The sequence below is a fragment of the Schistocerca serialis genome, chromosome 1 (genome assembly GCF_023864345.2).
Source record: "Schistocerca serialis cubense isolate TAMUIC-IGC-003099 chromosome 1, iqSchSeri2.2, whole genome shotgun sequence".
NCBI lineage: Eukaryota > Metazoa > Arthropoda > Insecta > Orthoptera > Acrididae > Schistocerca > Schistocerca serialis.
Genome location: NC_064638.1, coordinates 652,703,859 through 652,727,854, shown reverse-complemented (window position 1 = coordinate 652,727,854; position 23,996 = coordinate 652,703,859). Strand labels below are relative to the sequence as shown.

The window sequence follows — 23,996 nt, the reverse complement described above, 5'->3', positions numbered from 1 at the left end:
TCTGAGCTGCTGATTCAGACCCTCCACTTGGCTCTGTACCAAAGGTCCACAGTTGGTCCTGTCAGTGGTGCTACAGATGGTGAGCCCTGCCTTCATCTTGCAAGCAGGACTGGCAATCTTTACTGCTTCAACTAGCCACTGGAAACCAGAATCAATCTCCCCTGATCCAAAGTGACACACATTGTTAGTACTAACATGAACCACCTGCAACTGGCTGCATCCTGTGCTCTTCATGACATCTGGAAGCATTTGGTCCACATCTGGAATGACTGCTCCCAGTATTCACACAGACTCCTTGGCAGCCATATTCCCAAGGCACATCATTATGAGTCTGACATTGGAGCTTCCAATTACCAGTAAACCTGCCCTGTGTGAATGTCCAGATCTTGCAGGCCAAGAGGCTTCCTCTGGAATATGGTGAGTGACTGCATCTGGCTCAGGGTCTTTGTCAGCAATGGATAGCACCTGAAATCTCTTCATCACATGAACTTTGGAGGCCCTTTGATCAGCCCCTGGAAAGTCTTTCCTGCCTGTCACACTTTTAAACAAACTCCCCCTTGACCACAAGTGATAGTCATCCTCAATGCTAGCAGTACCTTGGGTGGTCACAGCAGTGGACGGATCAGCGGACATGACAGACATGCTGGATGTACCTTGCATCTCCACGTCCCCCCCCCCCCTCCCCCTCCAGCTAAGACCACTGACAACAGATTCAAGCTATGTGACCAAAGCCAGTACCACCTGGAGCTGCACGCAAAGGGTCACCAACTCAGCTCATATCTGAACATAGCAATCACAGTCCCTATCCATACTGAAGTCTGATGATCTATAGAACTGTGATTAAAATGCAGAACTCACAAATGAAATTTTGTGCTCTGAAGTGCTGCTACGTAGAGGGAAGTTACCAATCAACTAACAGTTGTAACTGACTGCTCACATGAAAACAAACATCTGATGCAAAACAAATGGCAGAAATATACACTACATAGTAATTAAAAGTGAAATTGTACCTACTATAACACAAGTACACAAGAAATTTATGCTTTTAGAGTGAAAGGGACACAGTAAATAATACTATATGTCATTTCTTGTTATTAGAAGCTCGTTACAGCGCACAAGCAGAATGCTATGATCTGAAACGCTGCTGCTTGGACGGAAGCTGCTGGCATATTATCTACGAATAAAATCACATTCAACATCCACAGACATTCTTCCTTTCCAAGACATTCTTCCTTAGTTATCTCTATCACAAATACCAGACTTTCTCTATAGTCTTAATATCTCCCTTTGTTTTAGTTACTTTTATGTAATCTATCTCACTGCCTCGGCCAATCTCTATATCATTTTCACTATCTCATCCTTCCTGTTCCCCTGCTCTTTTGCCCCAATAATAACCTACTTCCACAGTATGCATTTGTTCCTTTTCTTTCTTCTGAACTTTCTTCTTGTCAGCTGTCTTACCCATTACAACACCTCTTCCAACAATTAACTGTGGGCTTCTATAAATGATCTGACACCATGAGTAATTTCTTGTCTTGTGAATTCTATCTTGTGGTAACTTAATGTTGACTTAATAAATCAGTAATATCATTTGGAACCAAGTGTACCTCTCATAATTCAGAGGTATAGGAGATGCCCTTATTCTGCTCATCTTTATGTACATTGGATCATGTTAAAGTATAACAAATGACAAAAACTAAAGTATGAATTAAAATTTTGTCCTTCACTGGCTAGATCTTTCAAATCTGAAAATTATGACTATTACCATCTATTTGTGATTCAAATACTTAAAAATCCAGAATGACACAAAAATCAGTTACTTTTCATTCTCAGTTTATTGTAATCACATAAAATTACTTACGTTCCACCACGTGGCTTATTGTCTTCTGAGATATTAGGTTTAAATGAGCCAACAATGTATGTTGAATAATTACGCCACTGGACAATATTAACAGTTGTTATTCGAGAAGGTCTTCCCCTAAAGTTTATATGTCCTGATACACCATTAAAATCAGTCTCCCCAATGAGGTCTACAAAACGTCTGCAAAGAAACAGATTTTGTTATGTACCTGACAGGAAACACACAAAGAACATCAACAAAATATGTAACCAAAATTACAGATTACCTTGTGGTACTATCATTATGAATGTTAGAAAAATGTGACTGGTTCTCTTTCCACAGTTTGTCTAATGCAAGAGCATAGGTCCACACTGCATCATAGGCATAGCCTCCATAGTTTGACATCCTCTCTCCATTAGTTGTATTGCATGCATTTTTATACTGTTCCATCCACTGCCCAACTGTTTTATTTTCTTGCATGATACTGTCGTTAGGTGCAAAGTATGCATGACTAAGAGCTAAATGACCATTGATAGCCTAAACATGACAGATAACAATAAGATTAATCAAAGAGAATTGATGTATTGACTTGATTCATGTGTCAAAAATCTAATATATCATTAGCAGCTGTAACATAATATTTGAAACTTGGGACAAAATAAAAGTTTAATTCGTACTTTAACTCTTGTCCTTAGTTCTCATTGTCTGACATTTTATCAATAGTCTAATAAAAGAATGTATGTGGAAAGTAAACAATGAAATGATTGAAAACAGGCACTCACTGTATGATTGAAAAGTGGGTAGGCTTACAACCAAGAAACTGGGTATTGAAGCTCATCTTTCAGATTTGTGATTTTCATTACAAGCAGGTACTGTCAGACATAGTTGTCCATGCACATGCACCCCCCCCCCCCCCCACCCCTCCACCTTTCTCTCTCTCTCTCTCTCTCTCTATCTCTCTCTCTCTCTCACACACACACACACACACACACACACACACACACACACAAGGAGAGAGAGGGGTAAGGGAGGGGGAGGGGGAGAGAAAAAAAGCTACCGAGTAAATGTGACAAACTTAATTCAAGTGAAGTGCAGAGAAAAAAGGAAAGGAACTGAGGCTGAGGTTGATGCAGGCCAGGGGATGGTGAAAATTGAAGCAAAGACATCAGGACTGAAGGTATTGGACTGACATTCACCACCCATGCAGTTCAGAGAAGCTTGAATCAAAAAGGATAGGATTTGGAAGACATGGATTGTCAAGTGACCAATGAATCAATCATATTGTACAAAGCATTATGTTCTGCAACTGGGTGGTCTAAATTTACCTTGGTGAAAATTTTGCAGTGGTTTTGTATGGGTTAACACCTACATGGTGGTCAAGCCATTTAAAAACCCACACAATGTTGCAGTAAAGTTGGTACATGACTAACTGTAGCATATGATAAAAGGGTACTGAAAGCCCTGGTAAATAATACATTTATCTAGTCTACTCAAAGGCAGTACTGGTAACAAAGACAACTCATGCCAACACCATGAACAAAGAGAATCTCTCCCCCCCCCCCCCCTCTCTCTCTCTCTCTCTCTCTCTCTCTCTCTGTGTGTGTGTGTGTGTGTGTGTGGGGGGGAGGGGGGGGGGGGTGTTCATAAGAAGAAAATAAGTTCTAAATCAGAAAAAATTTAACTACTTGTTTATGCTTCATATACTCTGGTCAGTGGTTGTCTTTAACCATTACACTGATTGAGTTAATATCAATTTTGTTGTTTCAGTGATGTAGTTTCTCCACATGCTTTAAGTTCAAATAACAGAAAACTAAACACAATCTACATGTCACAAAGTTCACCAGTGACAAATCTGCAAACATAGTGCTACCTGATATCCCTAAAAATTTTGAGGTACTCACTATTTTACTGCAAGGCCAAAGCTGAAAAAAATTTAAGTATAATCAAATTCTGCGGTGGATCAAATAACTTTATGGTTTATGAGAGATCTACAAAGACAAATGAACATTTCACTTCTAATACTTGTCATGGACTGTGCGGCTGGTCCCGGCGGAGGTTCGAGTCCTCCCTAGGGCATGGGTGTGTGTGCTTGTCCTTAGAATAATTTAGGTTAAGTAGTGTGTAAGCTTAGAGACTGATGACCTTAGCAGCTAAGTCCCATAAGATTTCACACAAATTTGACGTTTCTAATACTTGCTCTCAGTTCCTTGCCACATGAATCATATGCCTGTGCAAGATCCCATCACAAGAACCTGTCCTAAGGACCCACCCAGCACATACTTTGCCAGTCTCTTCAGAGACTACACTGTCAGAGACAGTACTAGTTTGTGAAAGCAACTGTCTCATTTACTAACACTGCTATAACTTTTCTACAGCCTTTTATGTTGTGATAGCCTCCAACTGTCTGTCCAAATGCATGGCTACTGACAAACTGTGGACAAGAACAGAGTTTGCCACTCAGAGGCAGAATACACTGTTGAGCACTATATTCTCACCTTCAGTGGCTGCTGCACAATCCATGTATCGAGATTCTCCCCCCCCCCCCCCCCCCCCCTTATGCTATCTTCCTCGAACTAAGTAGATGGAAATAATCTTTGCAAAAATACTCTGATCACATGGCCCTCCTGGCTTCAACATCCACTAGTTTCTGTGCCACATAACCGCCCCCCTCCCCACCAAGCCCATGTCCCTCACATCACTTATTCTTAACATGGTCACCTCTACCTCTGTTATCTATCCCTCCCTCCCAGTCTGCTCCTCAAATTCGTTGTATGATACACACAGTTCCCCTGCTTTCATCAGAGTGAGTTCACTAGTGCTACATTTCTACCCCATCACTTGATATCTCTCTTTCCATCCATCAGTTACCCTTCCTCCACTCCTGCCTCCTCATTTCTACTTCCTTCCTCCTCTTATTCACTGCACCTGATGCACTACAGTATAATTTAATATATGTTAAACAATATAATAAATTTCAATAAGATGTAACATCCTACTTACCTGAACCATTTGTTCTTTAGTGCAAGTCAGATTCTCTTTTGGGTGTCTCTCTGTATCATACCAGTCAGGATCTAGCCACAGAGGAAGAAACCAAACATATCCCTGCTTTGCTGTCATTTCTTGCCGGTAAGCTTCACACATAAGAGATCTTGCAGCATGGTCATATACATCTCCAATTATGATGCGAACATTCTTACTTTTAAATTCCAGCAAGTACTGAAAAATAAAATTCATATTTTAACATGTTAAGCATTTGTTGGAGCTATCTCATTGACTTTATTACACATACATATAATAAAAATGTAAGATATTTTTCAATATTGCTGTAAACTTAAAAGTTAGTTCATGCGTATGCCTTGAGCAAAATAAAATAAATAAATATTGGGTTGGTGTATAAGTTTGGCATGTTCTTCCACAAATACAATAAAGTGTTTCTCCATAAGTTTAATAAACACAACAGATACACATAACAGAGACTTCAATCATCTATAACATTTTCCCATTCACTATGTACAACACTCTACCAATGCTGGGATAACTTTTTGATTCCATGACTGTAGAAATCATGTGGTTTTGAGGCAAAGAGTATGTCAAGCCATGTTTGGAGTGCATTTTTGTCCAGGAAGGAAATTCCTTGAGGGTTGTTCAATAGAGAGTGGAAAAGATGAAAATCAGAGAGCACAAGATCAAGTGAATAAGATGGGCAAGGAATGACTTCCCGACCCAATTCCTGTATAGTGTTTTTTGTCAGTGTAGCAGAATGCATATGGACATATCATGGATTACCATTACTTGATGCAGTCTTCCCAGTCATTTTTATTGGATTGCATCTGTAAGATGTGTCATTTGTTGACAATCAATGTCGGCAGTGATGGTTACACCTCGGGAAAGCAATTTGTTGTAACACACCACACCATTGCTGTTCCGCCAGGTACACAACATTATCTTTTGTGGACATGCACAGGTCTCTGTACGGGAAGTTACTGCTTTGTTTGGGCTCAAACATTCCTTTCCTTTCCTTATGTTAGCATAAAGAGATCATTTCTCATCACCATTACTGATACAGGACAGGAATACTTGTTGCTGTTCACAACCCAATTGACAATGAGCAAGCAGAGATGCACATATGGCCATCCACTGATCTTTGTGATTTTGGCTTAGAGCATGCAGTACCCACACACCCAGTTTTTAAATGCAAATGTCGCACTACGGCAGAAAGATCACAGTTCATCAGATTTGCCAGTTCTTAAGTACACCGATGTGGATCACTACAGATCAATGCATTTCAACGATCTTCATCAAACCCACAAGGTCTCCCTGAATGTGGAGTCACTGTCAGAACAGTCCTCCTTAAAATGAGATAACCATTTTCTTGCCGTTCTGTGCCCAATGGCATTACCTCATACAAGCCGCAAATGTTTCTGGCTGCCTCTGCTGCTGTCACCCCTCCACTACACTCTAACACAAGAATATGTCAGAAACGTTCTGATTTCTCCACTTGGCACTCTATTTCCTAACATCCACAGTTGCATTCACTATCTCCAAATGACAAAATGACAATATATAAACTCAAATAGCAACAGCTATCTACAGATGAAAATGACAGTCGATAAATTAACCCACAGCAATCGGAATACCAACATGAAAAACAAAAATGCTATGAACTTAAGCACCAACATAATTAAAAATAAATAAATAATTCTTTTCATTATGTGCCCACCTGTCTTTAATTTCATAGCAATGGCTGCCTCAATGATGATCAAATATTGACAGATATTAACTCCAATTGTAGCAGAACAGTTAAAGAAAAAGCCATTAGATGAATTATTGTTAGTTGTAAACCCCTGGTGGAACACTTCATAGTTTTGTACATCTTTAATTTTTCCTCTTTTATATTTTTTAGTCAAGGTGAAGAAATATATCTACCTATTCCAATAAAAAGTTTTAAATATAGTGTAAAATAAAATCCAAGGAAAAATAATGACCATGGAAAAGCAGAACTGTATAGAGTCCTGGTCGAAAGAGTTGAGAAAATAATTACTTTATTACTGAACAGGAAAACTGAAAAAGACATTTTATCTGAACAGACAATGGAATGCACAACCTGCACTAAATAGAGAAATTTGTAAAATTTGAACTCTATTTACTACATTGATTCTGGAGGTACTGTTTAGGTGATAACTAACAATTATTGTTAGGAGCTTTACAAGACTATGAATAAATGCATTATTGTAAAATACATCGTCTTTTTGATACCTCCTGGCAGATTAAAATGGTGCTTTGGACTAGTGCTTATCTAGCTTACTAGCCTTGTTGTAATAGTCCTGGGCTGTTTCTCTCTTTTCCATACTGAATTGGTCAGCAACAGTCTCTGTATATATGAATTGTCTGATGCCACTTTTGGTCATTTTGCGTGATATGTGGTTTTTGCTGGGGAACTTGGTTTATCATTGTATGTATCTGTTTATTTTTTTTAATTTTTTTTATTTATTCATCCGTGAAACAATAAATATTGTATGGATGTCGTCATGAGCACACATTTACATTTACAATGAAACAGGTTTCTCATATTTTGTGTAGTTTTTATAACTAGTCATACACACATTTATAATTATATAATATTTTGGTGATAATGTCATATGTTGCTAATAATCTACATCTGTGTTAAATATTCTTTTACAGTATAACAACTTTTACTTACTAAAAAGGTTTTAAGCTTTTGTCTGAAAGTGAGGGGCTCATTTATTTCTTTAATTTCTTGTGGTAATTTGTTATACAGTTTTATCCCATTATAAAATATACTTTTTTGTGTCTTTGCCTTGTTCTTTCTATCTAGATGGAGGTGGTGACAAGCTCTTGTTTCATGGTCATGTATTAGGCTGTTTGTGTTGTACTTGTTGAGATTTTTCTTAATGAACATTATGTTCTGAAAGATATACTCACAAGAAACAGTTAGAATTCATAGCTTTCTAAATAATTCTAGACAGTGGACCCTGTTGTTGCTGTTTGTTGTTATCCTTATGGCTCTTTTTTGTACTTTGAACACAGTTTGTATGTTTCTGGCACTTGTACTCCAAAACATGATCCCATAGCTGAGGACTGAGTGTAGATATCCGTAACATGTTATTTTAAGACAGGTATTATTGCATACCGGTGCAAGGATTCTAAGAGCATAGCATGTTGTGGATCATTTCTTTGCCAAAATGTTGACATGGTTTGTCCATTTCAGTTGGCTGTCTACATTCATCCCTAAGAATTTGGTACTTGTTACACATTCTAATTCATTATTATTAACTTTTATTCTAGTGGCATTGTGTTTTTTGTTCAATTGGAAGTTAATATAGTTAGTTTTCTTTACATTTAGGGTTACTTTATTTTTTAATGACCAGTTGTGGACATAATTGAGAGCCTCGTTTGCTCTTTCTGTCAGTTGTGTTGGATTTTCACCTGTTATTACTATGTTGCTGTCATCAGCAAAAAGTATTTTTTCTCCACGTGTGATACTTTGTGGGAAGTCGTTAATATGTGTAAGAAACAATATTGGGCCTAATACACTTCCCTGTGGGACGCCTATATTCACATTTTCTGGGTCAGACAGGTGTTTTATAAGGTAATTGTTTGAAACTTGTGATATCTCAACTTGTTGAACTCTGTTTTCCAAGTATGATTTGAACCACTTCTTTGTCAAACCTCTTATTCCTATTTGCCCTAATTTATGAAGTAAGATTTTGTGGTCAACTGTATCAAAGGCCTTGGACAAATCTAAAAAGATACCACTTACATTTTCACCTATGTCCAGCGCTTCTAAAATTACTTTAGTGAAATGTGCTATAGCAGATTGTGTGCCTTTTCTGGGCCTAAAACCAAATTGGTCATTGGAAAGAAGATTATATTTATTCAGGTAATTTAGCAGTCTCTTTTTGACTAGTATTTCTATTATTTTAGAAATGATAGACAGTATAGAGATCGGCCTGTAGTTCTCTACATTTTCCACATCTCCGTTTTTAAGGATAGGTATGACTTTTGCTTGTTTTAGGCACTCCGGAAAGTATCCAGATTCATTAATTAAGTCTGTTAATGGGCCCTTTATGGAGTCTATACAATCTTTAATTACGCAGACTGGGATTTCATCAAGTCCTACTGAAGTATTATTTTTTAGTTGGTGTACTACTAGTGCCACTTCCCTTTCTGTAGTTGGCAAGAGCACCATTGAGTTTGTTGGCTGGTTCTGAGTAGATAAATCATACGTATCTGGATATTTCTGCTGTAATTTTTTGCAATACTACTGAAATATGAGTTTACAAAATCAGCTAATTTTTTAGGGTTACCTACTGGTACATCTTTGTTTTTAATATGTGAATTGAGGTCCTTTTTAGCAGAGTTAGATGTTTCCTGTTTGATGATGTTCCAGGCTGCTTTGCTCTTGTTTTCAGCTTCAAGTAATATTTTGTTGTTTGAAAGTTTTTTTGTGGCTAGCAACACCTTTCTGTATATTTTCCTGTAATTTTTGTAGAATTGCAGAACTTCTGGGTTAGATTGATTATTTTTTATGGAGTTGAGATATCTAAGAGTTTCTGAGGATTTTTTGATACCTGTAGTCACCCATTGATTTCTCTTTGTAGTTTTAATTTGATAAAGAGTTTTGGGAAACATCTCTTCAAATCTGAGTTTAAACATTGACATGAACTTGATAAATTTCTGATTTGCATTGGTTTCTGCATAGACTTCCCTCCAATCTTCATATTCTAGCGGGGATTTAAACTGATACAGGGCTGATTTGGAAAACATTCTTTTGTATGTACAAAGTTTAGGAGGAGTTCTACATGAATGTTAGTTTTTAAGATCTAGCAGAGGTGGTCTGATAGGCCCAGGTTTTGGACAACAATATGACATTTTTTACTATCAATATCTGTAGCTACATGATCTATAGATGAGGAGGATTCTTTTGTTATTCTAGTTGGACAATTAACAAGGGAGGATATTCCATAACAGCTTAGAATATTCACATATATGTTGCTAGCCTTATCAGGCTTCATCATATTAATGTTTAAGTCACCACAGATAATTACATTTGCTTTTGGTCCAGAAACCTTGTCTAAGCTTTGATTCAGTTTTGAGAAGAATATATCAATGTCTCCACCAGGAGAGCGGTACACACAAAATATGACTAATTTTTTTGCTATGCCAGGTCCTATTATTTCAACAGCGGAAAGTTCAAAATGTTTGTCCTCACCTAGATCTAAAAGATCATATCTAACTTTAAATGACATACCTTTTTTTACATAGATACATGAACCTCCACCATTCATTGAGATTCTGCTATAGTAACATGCAAGGTCAAATGAGGCTAATGCAATGTGTTCAATTTCCATCCCTTTGCACCAGTGTTCAGTGATAAACAAAATTTGGCTATCAAAATTTTCAAATTCTACTTCTAGCTGTTGTGTTTTGTTCTTTATGGCTTGAATGTTTTGGTGAAACACTGTTAGGCATTTGTTTTCACTTATCTTGGTGGTGCCTTTCCCTTTAGACCTGATGCTAAAAAATCCTTTAGATGAGCTGGTGGCATGGTTATTCTTCTGTTGATGACAGTGGAGGTGAGTCTGTTGCCAGTTAGACTTGGAAGTTGGTGTATCTGAAGGTATCTGCCTTATGTTAGTCTTGTAACTGAGGCCGGGTACCAAAAATCCTTGTTGTAGATTCCTCTGCTTGCAAGCATTTATCTCTTTCCCTGTTATGTGCTGTTGTTCACTGCTTTGCCCCAGCAAAAATCCTGGCTTCTCAAGGGTGGCTGCCTTCTTCTGGTGTGATGACTGCTCCTATTACCACTGCTACTGCTGTGTGCTGTTGCAGTGAATCCCAGTGATTCTGGTTGCTTGGTTATTGATGTTGGAACTACTGCTTCTGATGTTGCTGTGACTGCTAATGATTCTGGTTGGTTGGTTTTTGATGCTGTAACTATTGCTTCTGTTGTTAGTTCTGCTGCTGCTAATGTTGGTTCAGTAGTAGGTTCCTTTGTTGCTACTGTTTTTTGGATGGTCCATTTGCGTGCTGCTACTGTTTTTGCTGGTGTTTCTGCTATTGGAGATTTATACCATCCCAGTTCAGTGGCTGTCACTTTGTAATTGCATTCAATTGCTTCCCTTATTAAGTTTCCTAATCCGGCCTTTCCATTTCTGTTAAGGTGAAGCCCATGTTTCATAAAACATTCTCTGTCAAGTGTGCTTGAGTCAATTAATTTCACATTGCTGAATAGCCTACAACTACTTTTATGTTTCGCATTAATTCTGTGAATTTCCTTATTCACACATGACCATTCAGGTAAATCATGCCTGTGGGTAAAGTTCACCAGTAAAATGTTTGTATTTGCCAGTACTAGCAAAAGACTCAAGAGCTGTTTATGCATTTTCATAGCATTGTTTTCGTAAATGTCTTTAGCTCCTACGCAGATTACAACACTGTCCTGCTTGCCATAGTTATATTTTACGATGTTTTTCGTCACTTCTTTGAAACCAGCACCTGGTTTAACCATGCCTGTGACTGTCGTTGATTTACTATTTACTTGCAGTTCTTAAGAAATTCCTTTGGCGTGACTGTCTCCAAAGACGTCGACTTTTGATTCTTTCTTCTTTGTCACACATGTCGGTTTTTGTTTATTTGCATTTTCACTTTGTTGCAAAACGTCGTATTTGTTTTTATCGCAAAATGTGACAGATTTTACAGAGTTTGTTATTCTTTTAGTGGACAAGGGATTACCTTTTAGCAACACTTTTATCCACTCGGACGTTGTTTCACTATCTTGCATCACTTCACTAGCATTTTGTATATCCTTATTGCAGGCATCGCTACTATTCAACAGAACACTGTACCTGTTTTTATCTGTAATTATAATTTCATTTGCTGCCTTTGATGCCTGTCTATCGCTTCCTTTCTGCTTCTCATAACTCACCAGGTTCCCGTTTTGTGGCTTTATTGTTTTATCATTTAGAATATGGCGCAACTTCTTCAGCTTATAGTTTTCATTAGTTATATGCAAAATCTCATGTCTTAGAACATCTACAACTTTTTGTAAACTTGAAATGCGTTTGTTTAGTTTTTCGATTTCACTTTTACAGTTTTCACAGGATTCCTTTTTTACGACAGAACAGTAACTTTTATTCACTTGTTCACTATGCATCACTACACTCGTTGCCATCTTGCACTTGTTATTACTATTTCTTTATCCTTCTTGATATTTGTGAGAATGTTCAGCATGCTTTTTATACAAGAATATGTTTACTACAGAGAATGCTGGTATTTATTAAGATCCATTTAAATAAACAAGGATAAAGTGCTAGATCACGTAAAGTAAGAATAACCTAATGAAACAAAATTATTGCATGAATACAAAATTTTGTTGACAATACTGATAAACGCACAAAACATTTGAATCAAAGTAAATATCCAAATAAAATAGAAAGAAACATTCCACATGGGAAAAATATATTAAAAAACAAAGATTCCATGACTTACCAAACGGGAAAGCGTTGGTAGATAGGCACAATAAACAAAACACACAAACACACACACAAAATTTCAAGCTTTCGGAACCAACAGTTGCTTTGTCAGGAAAGAGGGAAGGAGAGGGAAAGATGAAAGGATGTGGGTTTTATGGGAGAGGGTAAGGAGTCATTCCAATCCCGGGAGCGGAAAAACTTACCTTAGGGGGAAAAAAGGACAGGTACACACTCGCACACACACACATATCCATCCACACATATACAGACACAAGCAGACATATTAAAGGCGAAACTCTTTGCCTTTAAATATGTCTGCTTGTGTCTGTATATGTGTGGATGGATATGTGTGTGTGTGCGAGTGTATACCTGTCCTTTTTCCCCCCTAAGGTAAGTCTTTCCGCTCCTGGGATTGGAATGACTCCTTACCCTCTCCCATAAAACCCACATCCTTTCATCTTTCCCTCTCCTTCCCTCTTTCCTGACGAAGCAACCATTGGTTGCGAAAGCTTGAAATTTTGTGTGTGTGTTTGTGTGCTTTTTTTTATTGTGCCTATCTACCAGCACTTTCTCGTTTGGTAAGTCATGGAATCTTTGTTTTTTTAATATAAATATCCAAATATGTATCTTTGGTATAAATTGTCTTTGGACATGGACATGCTTCATTATGGCATGTAATTAAACTTGATTATAAGTTGTAATAGAAGTTGGACAAATTTTAAACAGACTAGTCAAAATTATAACTGCTGGAAGTTTTTGAGAATGAGGAGTGAAATTTTGTGAAAATTTTGGTTGTGAAACAATTGTTAATTTTACAAGTGTTTAAATGAAGGTTAACATAATAAACTGTCAAGTTATCAAAGAGAAAACAGTGTTTCAGTCATAAAAAATAAAAAAACTCAAGCCTGAGTAATTGAATCAAATGTTTCATTCTACCACCACTACCATCACATATCTATATTATTGATAAAAAAGTAGTTTTCACTTCAAGTGCAACACAGACTTTATTTCCAAGCTTGTGGTAGCTGGTGAAGTTACATGGCACAACACACAGCCTGCTGACATTTTCCTACTTTCTAGACTTCAAAGCTCCCATAGATACCTTGCAGGACTTTCACTCCTGAAAGAAAGGATAAATTCTGGCCAAGAATGGCAAAGGTTCTAGATCACACCACAGTCTGGCACATGGTTTTAATCTATCAGGAATTTCTCTACACTACACATATTGCTGAAGAGTGAAAGCTTCATTCTGCCTATCTGCTTCTTGATTTAAAGTATTTTAAAACAAAAATCTCATGATTAAAGGTATTCAAGTTTAAATTCGAAGGCAATTCTGCAAGCTGCACAATGATATCTCATGAAAGGTAAACAGATATTTGTCACCTAAAAGACACAGGTATGGCCTAAGTGAATATGTATTTTTACATTCACACTTGTCAATGCACTGAAGATGAAGGTAAAACAAAGCATACCTGTAACAGCTTCAACAGCACCTGACTGCAAAAATATTACTTACTTTTGCCATTGCATCCTTGTTTCTATCACGAGGGAACTTTCTGTTTGTTACAAACTGAATGTCATTAGATTGTAACAAATCCTGTAAGTGGGATATATATTCAGTGTACTTTTGGCCATCCTCAGTCAATGCAGCAACCCTTGTCCAATTCAGTCTCTTAAATAAGCTCAGATATACATCACTGTAAAATAAATGATGATAATAATAATAATAATACATCAACACAAATTACATCAATGTAATAATCTATCTGGAATATAATATGTGTGCATGATGACAAGTATATTTTCAACAAATAGAAAGGATGCTGTGCAACAAACAGACCTGTAGAAATTATGCAATGTACTTAACTTTCACATAAAGTGACCTAAAAAGATCTTTCCAAACCCCTCCCAACATGTTCCTCCCTTTTTCCACTTCACACCTGTTACATTTGACTGAAACAAAAACCTGCCTAGGCAACTGCTTACTTCTTTATTCAAAGCCAACAGTAATTTCGTACATGTTTGTGTGTGGGGTGGGGACAGGGAAAGGAAGGAGGTCACAAGGATAAGGGGGAGGGGGTTGCTTGCATGTATGTTCCTAAGCTATAATAATAGACTTCATCTATAAGCTAAGCAATTTAATGTCCTTGTTCTTTTTTGTGCCTCTCTGCTACTCAGTACCTCTTCTGTTTTTGGTAATAGCACTCTGCCATCTCATATATACCTTATTTTATCTGCTAGCTCACATGGCTTTAAAGACAATCAAACATTCAAATCACAAGTGCAGGTATCTGCCCTGGTAATAGAATACTTAAAATCTTCAACAGATCTAAGTTAACAGAAAAATGTACTATTATCTAGGAAACTTATTTTGAAATATTTTCTTGCATTACCAAATGATTATCCCCCCAAATGACCAATGATAGTTTGAAGATCTTGGAGCTACTTTGCACCCTAAATTTTGAAATAAACACATTGATCACTTGGTAAACGTTCCTTCATTATTGTCACATTCTATAAGTTGTCAGTATTTCTGTGTTAAATTCAGTAATATCTGTCCATAATATTGGTATGTCACATCCTGTAATACTGTAATTCTAGTCACTGTCTGTGTTTGCAACACACAAATACATGCCAGGACGAGTGCCTGCCTGCCACTTCGCCCAGGAACAAGGCAGTGGACCAGCGTGACCACAGCCATAAAATCCCTAAAGGCTTCTGGCATTATTAAATATAAAATGCTATATGCAACTCAAGTAACAACTTTTACTTTTTATCCTGTGCTATATGTTCTCACTGTCATCTTTACAGTACTAATTAGAATCTTAAAATAATAATATTTTCTCACGTGGACTGCCCACTTCTTGTGTCCCCCCCAAATACAAATCACCTAACTGCACATTCAACTCATATGTAATGTATTCAAAATATAAGCAATTAGGTATTAATGGGAGGTCTGTATTTAACAAATCTAGTGGCTCTGCAGCTGTGTACTGTACTTTCAACCTCAACCAGGACCACAGCAACATGAGATATCACTAATAGTAACATACAGTATATCTTCAGTAATAATTTCTTAGTAATAAAACAACATAGCGATTTGCCAGTCATTACTGTAAACAGTAAGTTATTAGTAATAAGAGATAAAGATAAAATGTTAGTTATAACAGAAGATATTAATTTCCCAGTAGTAACTAATTATTGTAAACTCACAGTGGTTGCAGATAATAGTGGCTTCTTAGCACTACAAGATGGTTGTAATTTCTTAGTAGTAACTGAATATAGCAAATTCTCAGTAGTAAAAGGTAATGGTAAACTCCAGTATAACAGAATCTGCTAAATGTTCCTCAGTAGTAACAAATGACAGTAAGTTCTCAGAAGGAACAAATGGTCACAACATGTTGTGGTATATGAATCTATTAACTGACCAGTGTTAATAGAATAAAGTGGCTTATAATCTATAAAACTGTCATTGTAATCAGTTTCACCACTACCAGAGTGTACCATAACTGCTTGCAGTTCCACCTGTTATGGTTCCTTTCATTTCTAATTCCTGTCACAGTTTCTACATTCTTATCTGTAACACATTCTAAAGTACTTCCAATATCTAGTATTTGGTTTTTATTTACTGGAACACCCTGTGCTGAACAAATAGTATCAGAAAGTTCAACATTGTTGTCAGTCTTTTCTTCCACTAAATCAAAACTATCATTGAATTGCTAAAACAAAACAAAAAATAGTTTTTCTGCTGTTTCTATTCTGCTATTGAAGTGAGAACCTACCTCAACTATTGTTTTATCCATGTGAGAAAATCTGTTATCTATTTTGAAAAATTTTTCGTCTACCTGAGCAACTTTGTAGTTCATTTCTGCTTTTATGTCTGTTAGCTAATTTAAAATATAATTCTGTTGATTACTGTGTAGTCATCTGTCCAATAGTTCCTACAGCAATATTCCCATCTTTAAGAGACATTGTACTAATCTCCTAATTAATATTAATGTAAAGAATCACAACTGATGTTGTAAAATGTTACAAATAATAGATTATTAAGTTTTTGTTTGCTTGTTTCTTTCATTTATGAATTAAATTCAATCAATTAGTTTTCTTTCTAAGTTTGAGCAGTGTTTGACAAACTGACTTTGTAACTGGATATTCAGATAACCACTTCAATCTATCAACTGACAAAATCAATTGCGATTAAGAAATCACTTTACAGTGCATCATATTTTCAAGTACTTCTACATCTATAAATACACTCCGCAAACCACTTGCTGCGTGTGGTAGAGGGTAATTTGTGTAATATTGTCACTTCCCCTCTTTCCTGTTCCATTTGTGAATAATTCACAGAAACAACAATTGCCAGTAAGCTTCTGCGTGGGCTCAAATCTCTCACATTTATGGTATGTATCCCACACCGATGAGCAATGTTAAGTAACTGAAACCACCAAGTTTTAACACAGTGTACGCAGTTGGGATGTCTTATACAAAGAGCTGACTGCATCTACTCATCTGTCAATGTCTTTCTCCCCAATGCTGCTTCTCTTCTGCATTGCCAGTTCACCTCTGGCTGCTGTTGCTGTTTGCTGACTGGTCGCCGGCTTGTTGTTCATTATGTGCTTGCTACATGAAGACTGCTCTCTACACCAACTCACCGCTCCATGCAGAAGTTGCTGACAGTAAAATGCTGGATGTCAACTGGCATTAATTTAGTAAAGCAAGTCTACTGCATACTCTGCTGCTGCCTTCTACAAATAATCTTGTCACAGATTTAGTTTGTGTTCCAGGAAATTGTAGTGCAAGATAATTTTCAGTATTTGAAAGAAATAAACTGCATTGTCTGTACAATACTTTTTATTGAAAGTCATGAACAGTTTTGTGTCATTAGAAGATGCATCCTCAGATGATAAAGATCCTTTTTACTAGGTCATTGTCAAAAGGTAACTGCCTTGCCTGCTGCCGTTCAACCACCTTCCTGCTTGTGTCGCAGTTCTGCTACCCCCTTCATTTTAAATAAGGACTGCTGCTTTTAGTGTGCTATTTGTTTAAAACATGCTGTGAATGTTGGGGAGTGGCTCCAAGGCAGTTATCTTTTGGTGATGATCCAGTAAAAAGAATCTTTATCACCTGAGGATGCATCTTTTAGTGCCACGGAACTTGTCTTCTAGTGCCATGGAACTGGTTGTGGCTTTGAATAAAAAATATTCTACAGCCAATGCAGATTATTTCTTTCAATATGTGGAAGTTTGTCTGTGGTTGTCTTCAATTTAAAATGACATACTTCAGTATTTGCTTTTCACATGCAATTTTCGATTAAATGTTCCATGAAGTTGTAATGCTTAAGAATCTTCAGTATTTGCTTTTGATGTGTAATTTTTTATTAAATTCTTGTTAAAAATGCATTATAACTGCGTCATTGTATTTAAAATCTTCTTTATGGCTGCTATTTTATGCCAAAAGTTGTTTGATAACGTGTGATGGTGAATTTGTCTTCTTGTTGATCTACTTGACAACAGCTTATTGATTAATTTTATCAACATAATTTTGCTTCTGTTTCTTCTCTGCAGATATTAATAAGCATATAAAATTATTTTAAATTCAAATACACCAAACTTAATAACTTACTGATGCAATAAGTAAACATTTATAGCACTTTCTGTGGTGTAAATTTTATATATATGTAAACCACACCACATAATCACAGTTTTTCAGTATTAATGTCAGTCTTTTTAATTCACTTCAGGTATGATGTAAAGTCTAGTATTTTATTGTATTTTTCACTTGAAGTTATTACAAAGTATTCAGTTGGTTTTATTTCATGCATTGCCTATCCAAGTTCACTGTACTGAATTGCTCACATACAAAATAACATTGTTTGCTCTCCTTCCACAAGTAATAAAATAATCTTCAATCTTTATAAACCAATTTGTGATTAAATTGCTCTTCAGTAAGTCTCACAGCGGAACTGGAGTAACTTCTTCCTCCTTAGTCTTCAAATCTAACTACTTCACCGTAGATTTGTATTTCTCTCCTTGGCCACCACATGACAGGATATGTACTGATCAAAAATGAAGTAAAGTCTTGAAGTAAAAATCTTCTTAGTAAGTTTTGTCTTGTATTTTAAATTTCAAGTCAAACTTCTTTCTTTCCAGATTTGCATCTTACTCCAGGATCACCACTTGGGAGGATATATGACAATGAAAACTCAGTAAACACTTCACACAAAAATGTAGTAAATTCTTGTTGTAAAATTGATTTTAATTAGTGTTCTTGATGGCAAAATCATAAGAAATAATCTTGAAGTATATTTAGTTTATAATATTATTTGTTTAACTCTTCTTCTAAAGTTTTGAGATTATCTTCAACTTGTTTGAACATTTTTTACATGATAATGTTCAATATGTTGTCTGTGTGGAAGCAGCCTTAATGCTAAACTAAAGTAAAATTTTTCTATTATTTGCAAGAATATACTCTCCACTGATAATTTACAGCATCTCTTATTATGAGGAACCCCTTATAAAGTCTATGGGGAGTTGGAAGTGCCCTGTCATACTTGCTGTGATGTAAAGGCATCTTCTGGCAACATCCAACTGCCTCATGCTTCCCAAGGGGTACCTCAAATGTATAGTAACACAACCCAAACAAATACTTGTATCAACACATAATACTAAATGAATAAAAATAGAAAATGCAAGGGGGCACTGTACAATTGCTTAAATTTCAACACAAACAGCAAAGTACTCCTTTACATAATATGAAATCCAGATAACTTCATGTGTCTAGCTCTTGAAGGAAAAATCTTGAATTTAGCTAAGCAAAAATTCTGGACCCTCACAAGTCACATCGGGAATGGTGGTCAACTAGACTATTATTTTTGATATGTAAGACTTAAGTCTAATGAGATTTCTGCAGAATGGATCCAAAAGTGAAGAAGATTCAGTTAAATCTCAAAGAACATGAAAGGCTTGCCAGGTATAATACAAGAAAAGATATTTGGGGCACTATCACACACAGTTATGAGTAAATTCTACATAGAAGCATGTAGCACTCCCGTTTGCTCTGGAGATAGCATGATACATCATGTCATGGACTCCTCAAGACAATGATAGTACTGGAGGTGCATCCACACCTGTGACTGCTCAATTGCCATCCACAGCTCATGGGTACTGGTCAGAGCTGTGTCCAAGGCATGCCTATTTTGCTTGATGGTATTCAAAATGTGCTCATTAGTGTACAACTTGGATGGTACTCCATCACTTTCATGTATATGAAGTGTTCCTCAGACCATCTTGTCAGAAATCTGTGGTGATGGGGTGATGCAGTGTCACATGTCACAGGTCACATGTGAGATGCTCTTAAGTGAATAAACAGATTTACATGTTAGGTCCCTAGGTCTCTACTGACTGAGGGTGATAGACCTATCTGAGGCCCAGTTTCATTCTGTATAACATTACCCACGGTAGGGTGCTGTTGACAAGCACATAAACAAGACTAAATTTGTGGCTGAACTTTGAGCCTAATCACATAATACACTGATCTGTTCCATTCATTGTGTGACAGGAGTGTTTTGTCTCCACAGCAGTAGCTGAATCTAATTCATTTACTAACAATAGTATGTAGGCTGTCTGAAATCCTAAATTTACAAAGATGATATAACATCCTAAACTGAGTACCAATAGCCAGAAATGGATATTTACTTTTTCACTGACATAAACAAGTTATACATTATAGCAACAACTTAAGCTCATTGCAACTTTACAGAGTTACAACTGACAGTCTCAGTGCATACTAATGTACCTTCACTCATGACATATGCAATTTCAGAGAGCACATGCTCATACAACTCACAGGCCCACTTACAGGGGCCACCTGGGTCAGCCCCCTGGTGTGCTCTGGTGAGCTGCCAAAGAAATAACATTATTTAAGAAATTGCAAATGTGTGCTCGGTATATTCATTAGATTGTATTACTGTTGTCCACTCTATGTGTTCAGTGCTATGCATGCACAACCCGTATCTTATGTGTTTCTCTATAAAGTACTACGTTCCACACATTGTGTTCGTTCTTGCTATAACAAACTTGGTGATGAGTGAGAATTATGTTTTCTCCACATGGTCAGTGGCAGTGCTGTCACCTGGTAAACATCTCAATGGAAGAAACACTCTAACATCTCATTCCCAACAGCAAGCTTTTGTGGAACAACAGCAGTCTCTCTCCACAGTTTGCAATCAAGTGGTGTCTGTGTGTTCATGGCAGGTTACGCACCCATCAGTGTGACCATCGCCCTTCCTGGCTTATGATGAACCAGCTGAAGGTTGGGACTCCTATGAAGCACAGGTTTTTCATGTTGGTGATGCAAACCTGTGTAGGGCTTTCTTTCTTTCCTGGCTTCCACCATGCATGTATCAGTTATTGTGCCAACTTGTACCTTTGCAAGAATTGGCCAGCTTATCATTTGATGAACTGTGCAAGCTTCTCTCAATCTATTATTGTGACAGAACGCATGTGACTATGACGTGTGTAGAATTTTACCATTGTCAGAAATTCCCAAACCAATCTTACAAAGCCTGGACTGCAGAATTACATGGGTTGAGCCATAATTGTGAGTTTTTCACCAGTAACCATCACAAATCCTATGCTCAACACATGGTATATGATGTTGTTATTCATGTGGCCCTGGATAACAGAGTCCATGAAAAAACACTTCAGTGTGAGAATGTGACCCTTACGGATGTGATAATATCACACAGTCCTTTGAAGTGTCACAGACTGCAGGTGAACAGATTGCTGCATGGTGGGGAGATATCAGAAGTTGCTCACCACTGTTAGGCAGCATGAGGGGGAAGCTGTTGCAGCAGTACAGCCTTCAACTCAGCATCACATGGGGCAGTGTCAGTTATGGTCACAGAAGCAATAGGCCATGTCGCAGCAACAGCCACATGCCCCCCTTATGTCTTACTCATACTCTTTCACCCAACATGATCATGGTGCATGCCATAAGCATTGGGTGGTTTGTGTTGAAAGAAAGGCCACAGTACATCAGTGTGGAACTCTCCTCTTCAAACCTGATGGGCACAGTGGTACCAATGGACATAAACTGTATCTCTACAATGCTTTTTCCCTGAACAAATTGTTTATTGACTTGCATGTTTCAAATAAACTGCTAAAAAAACAAGTGGACACAGGAACTGAAGTGACTTTAATAAATGCACAAATGTATGTAGGCTTGGGCTTCCCTCACCTAACACAGGTTTCATGGAAGGTGGTTGGCTACTATAAACAGCAGAATCCAACACTAGGTCAGTTCTCCACTCCCATCCCTAACAAATCTGTTGTTTGCCCTCCCACTTTCCTTGTGTGGATCATTCCCATATGACAGACCTGTTCAGGTTAGATGCATTTAACATTTTTGGTTTGTCCATTGCCGACGAGATAAATTCCTGTTTGGGTTAGATGCATTTAATGCTTTCAGTTTCTCTATTGCCAATGAGATAAATTTAGAGTCAGATTAAGTTCCATGTAGCAACTGTAGTCCCTCTGCTCTGAGTTTTCATCTCTGTTTTGCCCTGCACTTGGTTAAGCTAGGGTTTCAGGCCCACATTACCATGAAAGAGTCCGCCCACCTTCATTTCTTTTGGGTGCAACAGGTGCCTGTCACGTTGTGCTACTCTGTCATAGCTGAATTACACCATTTGATGTCATGTGATGTCATTTGGCCTATTTCTTCCAGTGAATGGATTCTTACACCAAAGACCACTTTAGCAATCTCTGATCGTAATTTTATGTTTTGCAGTCTGCGGGTCTCAAGTGCAATCTTGCCTAATCTCAATTTTTTCAGTCGTCATTTGAGTATCTACATTTTCAGGTTCCTCATGCAGGGGTCAAGCTGTTGCATCATCATGTTGATGCAATTGTGGCTTTGCTGTAGCTGACCTCCATTAAGGAACTGCAAGCATTTCTAAGTAAAGTTGCATATTACCAAAGTTTTTGCTGAATGCATCCATTGTTTCTCAGCCATTGCATGGGCTTTTGTGTAAAACTGTGCAACTATTCTGGTCCTCAGCATTTGCTTTGCTTAAATCTAAGCTTCAATCTGTACTATGTATGGCCCACTTTCCAGCTGGGTCAGAATGTCGTGTTGGCTACAGATGCCTCCCAGCATAGTTTTGGTGTGATTTTGGTGCACAAATACATGTACAGATCTGAAGAATCCATTGCTTATGCTTGTAAGACTTTTACTCCCACGCCATAGCAGTATCCTCAGATTAAAAAGGAGTCTTTAGTGATTGGATTAGCTGTTAATAAATTTCATGTCTTCTTGTATAGTTCTAAATTCCTTTTAATCATGGACCACAAGCCATTGGTTGTTCTTTTTAACCCTTTGGCTTCCATGCCAAACAAGGCACTGCACTATTTGCTGTCGTGAGCTCTCTTCCTCTTCTGTTATCATTATCAGATCCATTACCAGTCGACAGTACAACACACCAATGGCAATGACATATCTCACCTTCTGATCAGACCAGACAAGGTGTTCAATCAGGATGAGTTGCTTTGTTTCTATTTAGATACTGAGAACGAGAATACAGTCAATGGTTTTCCCATCACTAGTGGCACACTAGCATCGGCCATCACCATAGATACTGTACTTAGTCAGATCTGCTCTTTTGTGCAGTACAGTTGGCTGGAAAAACCTCCTGACCATGGCTCGGATCCCTTGCGTAATTACTTCTTCCTACAGCATCACCTTTCTGTATTTGATGGACTTCTCCTGTTAGCTACAGCAGACACTCCTCTACATCTACATCTACATCGATACTCCGCAAGCCACCCAACGGTGTGTGGCGGAGGGCACTTTACGTGCCACTGTCATTACCTCCCTTTCCTGTTCCAGTCGCGTATGGTTCGCGGGAAGAACGACTGTCTGAAAGCCTCCGTGCGCGCTCTAATCTCTCTAATTTTACATTCGTGATCTCCTCGGGAGGTATAAGTAGGGGGAAGCAATATATTCGATACCTCATCCAGAAACGCACCCTCTCGAAACCTGGCGAGCAAGCTACACCGCGATGCAGAGCGCCTCTCTTGCAGAGTCTGCCACTTGAGTTTATTAAACATCTCCGTAACGCTATCACGGTTACCAAATAACCCAGTGACGAAACGCGCCGCTCTTCTTTGGATCTTCTCTATCTCCTCCGTCAACCCGACCTGGTACGGATCCCACACTGATGAGCAATACTCAAGTATAGGTCGAACGAGTGTTTTGTAAGCCACCTCCTTTGTTGATGGACTACATTTTCTAAGCACTCTCCCAATGAATCTCAACCTGGTACCCGCCTTACCAACAATTAGTTTTATATGATCATTCCACTTCAAATCGTTCCGTACGCATACTCCCAGATATTTTACAGAAGTAACTGCTACCAGTGTTTGTTCCGCTATCATATAATCATACAATAAAGGATCCTTCTTTCTATGTATTCGCAATACATTACATTTGTCTATGTTAAGGGTCAGTTGCCACTCCCTGCACCAAGTGCCTATCCGCTGCAGATCTTCCTGTATTTCGCTACAATTTTCTAATGCAGCAACTTCTCTGTATACTACAGCATCATCCGCGAAAAGCCGCATGGAACTTCCGACACTATCTACTAAGTCATTTATATATAT

General features: G+C 37.7%; 1 protein-coding gene across 5 annotated transcripts in view; it reads right to left on the bottom strand.

The window, feature by feature from the left end:
- The window catches only part of LOC126479202 (uncharacterized), a 687,919-nt gene that overhangs the window by 32,178 nt on the left and 631,745 nt on the right, over positions 1 to 23,996 (bottom strand). For all 5 annotated transcript variants that reach the window (XM_050103765.1, XM_050103768.1, XM_050103767.1 and 2 more), the window contains 4 exons: positions 13,853 to 14,033; positions 4,841 to 5,056; positions 2,127 to 2,377; positions 1,862 to 2,041 (listed from right to left, as the gene is read on the bottom strand). In XM_050103765.1, the coding sequence (XP_049959722.1) occupies positions 1,862 to 2,041; positions 2,127 to 2,377; positions 4,841 to 5,056; positions 13,853 to 14,033 (828 nt within the window). The remainder of the gene's footprint in view (positions 1 to 1,861; positions 2,042 to 2,126; positions 2,378 to 4,840; positions 5,057 to 13,852; positions 14,034 to 23,996) is intronic.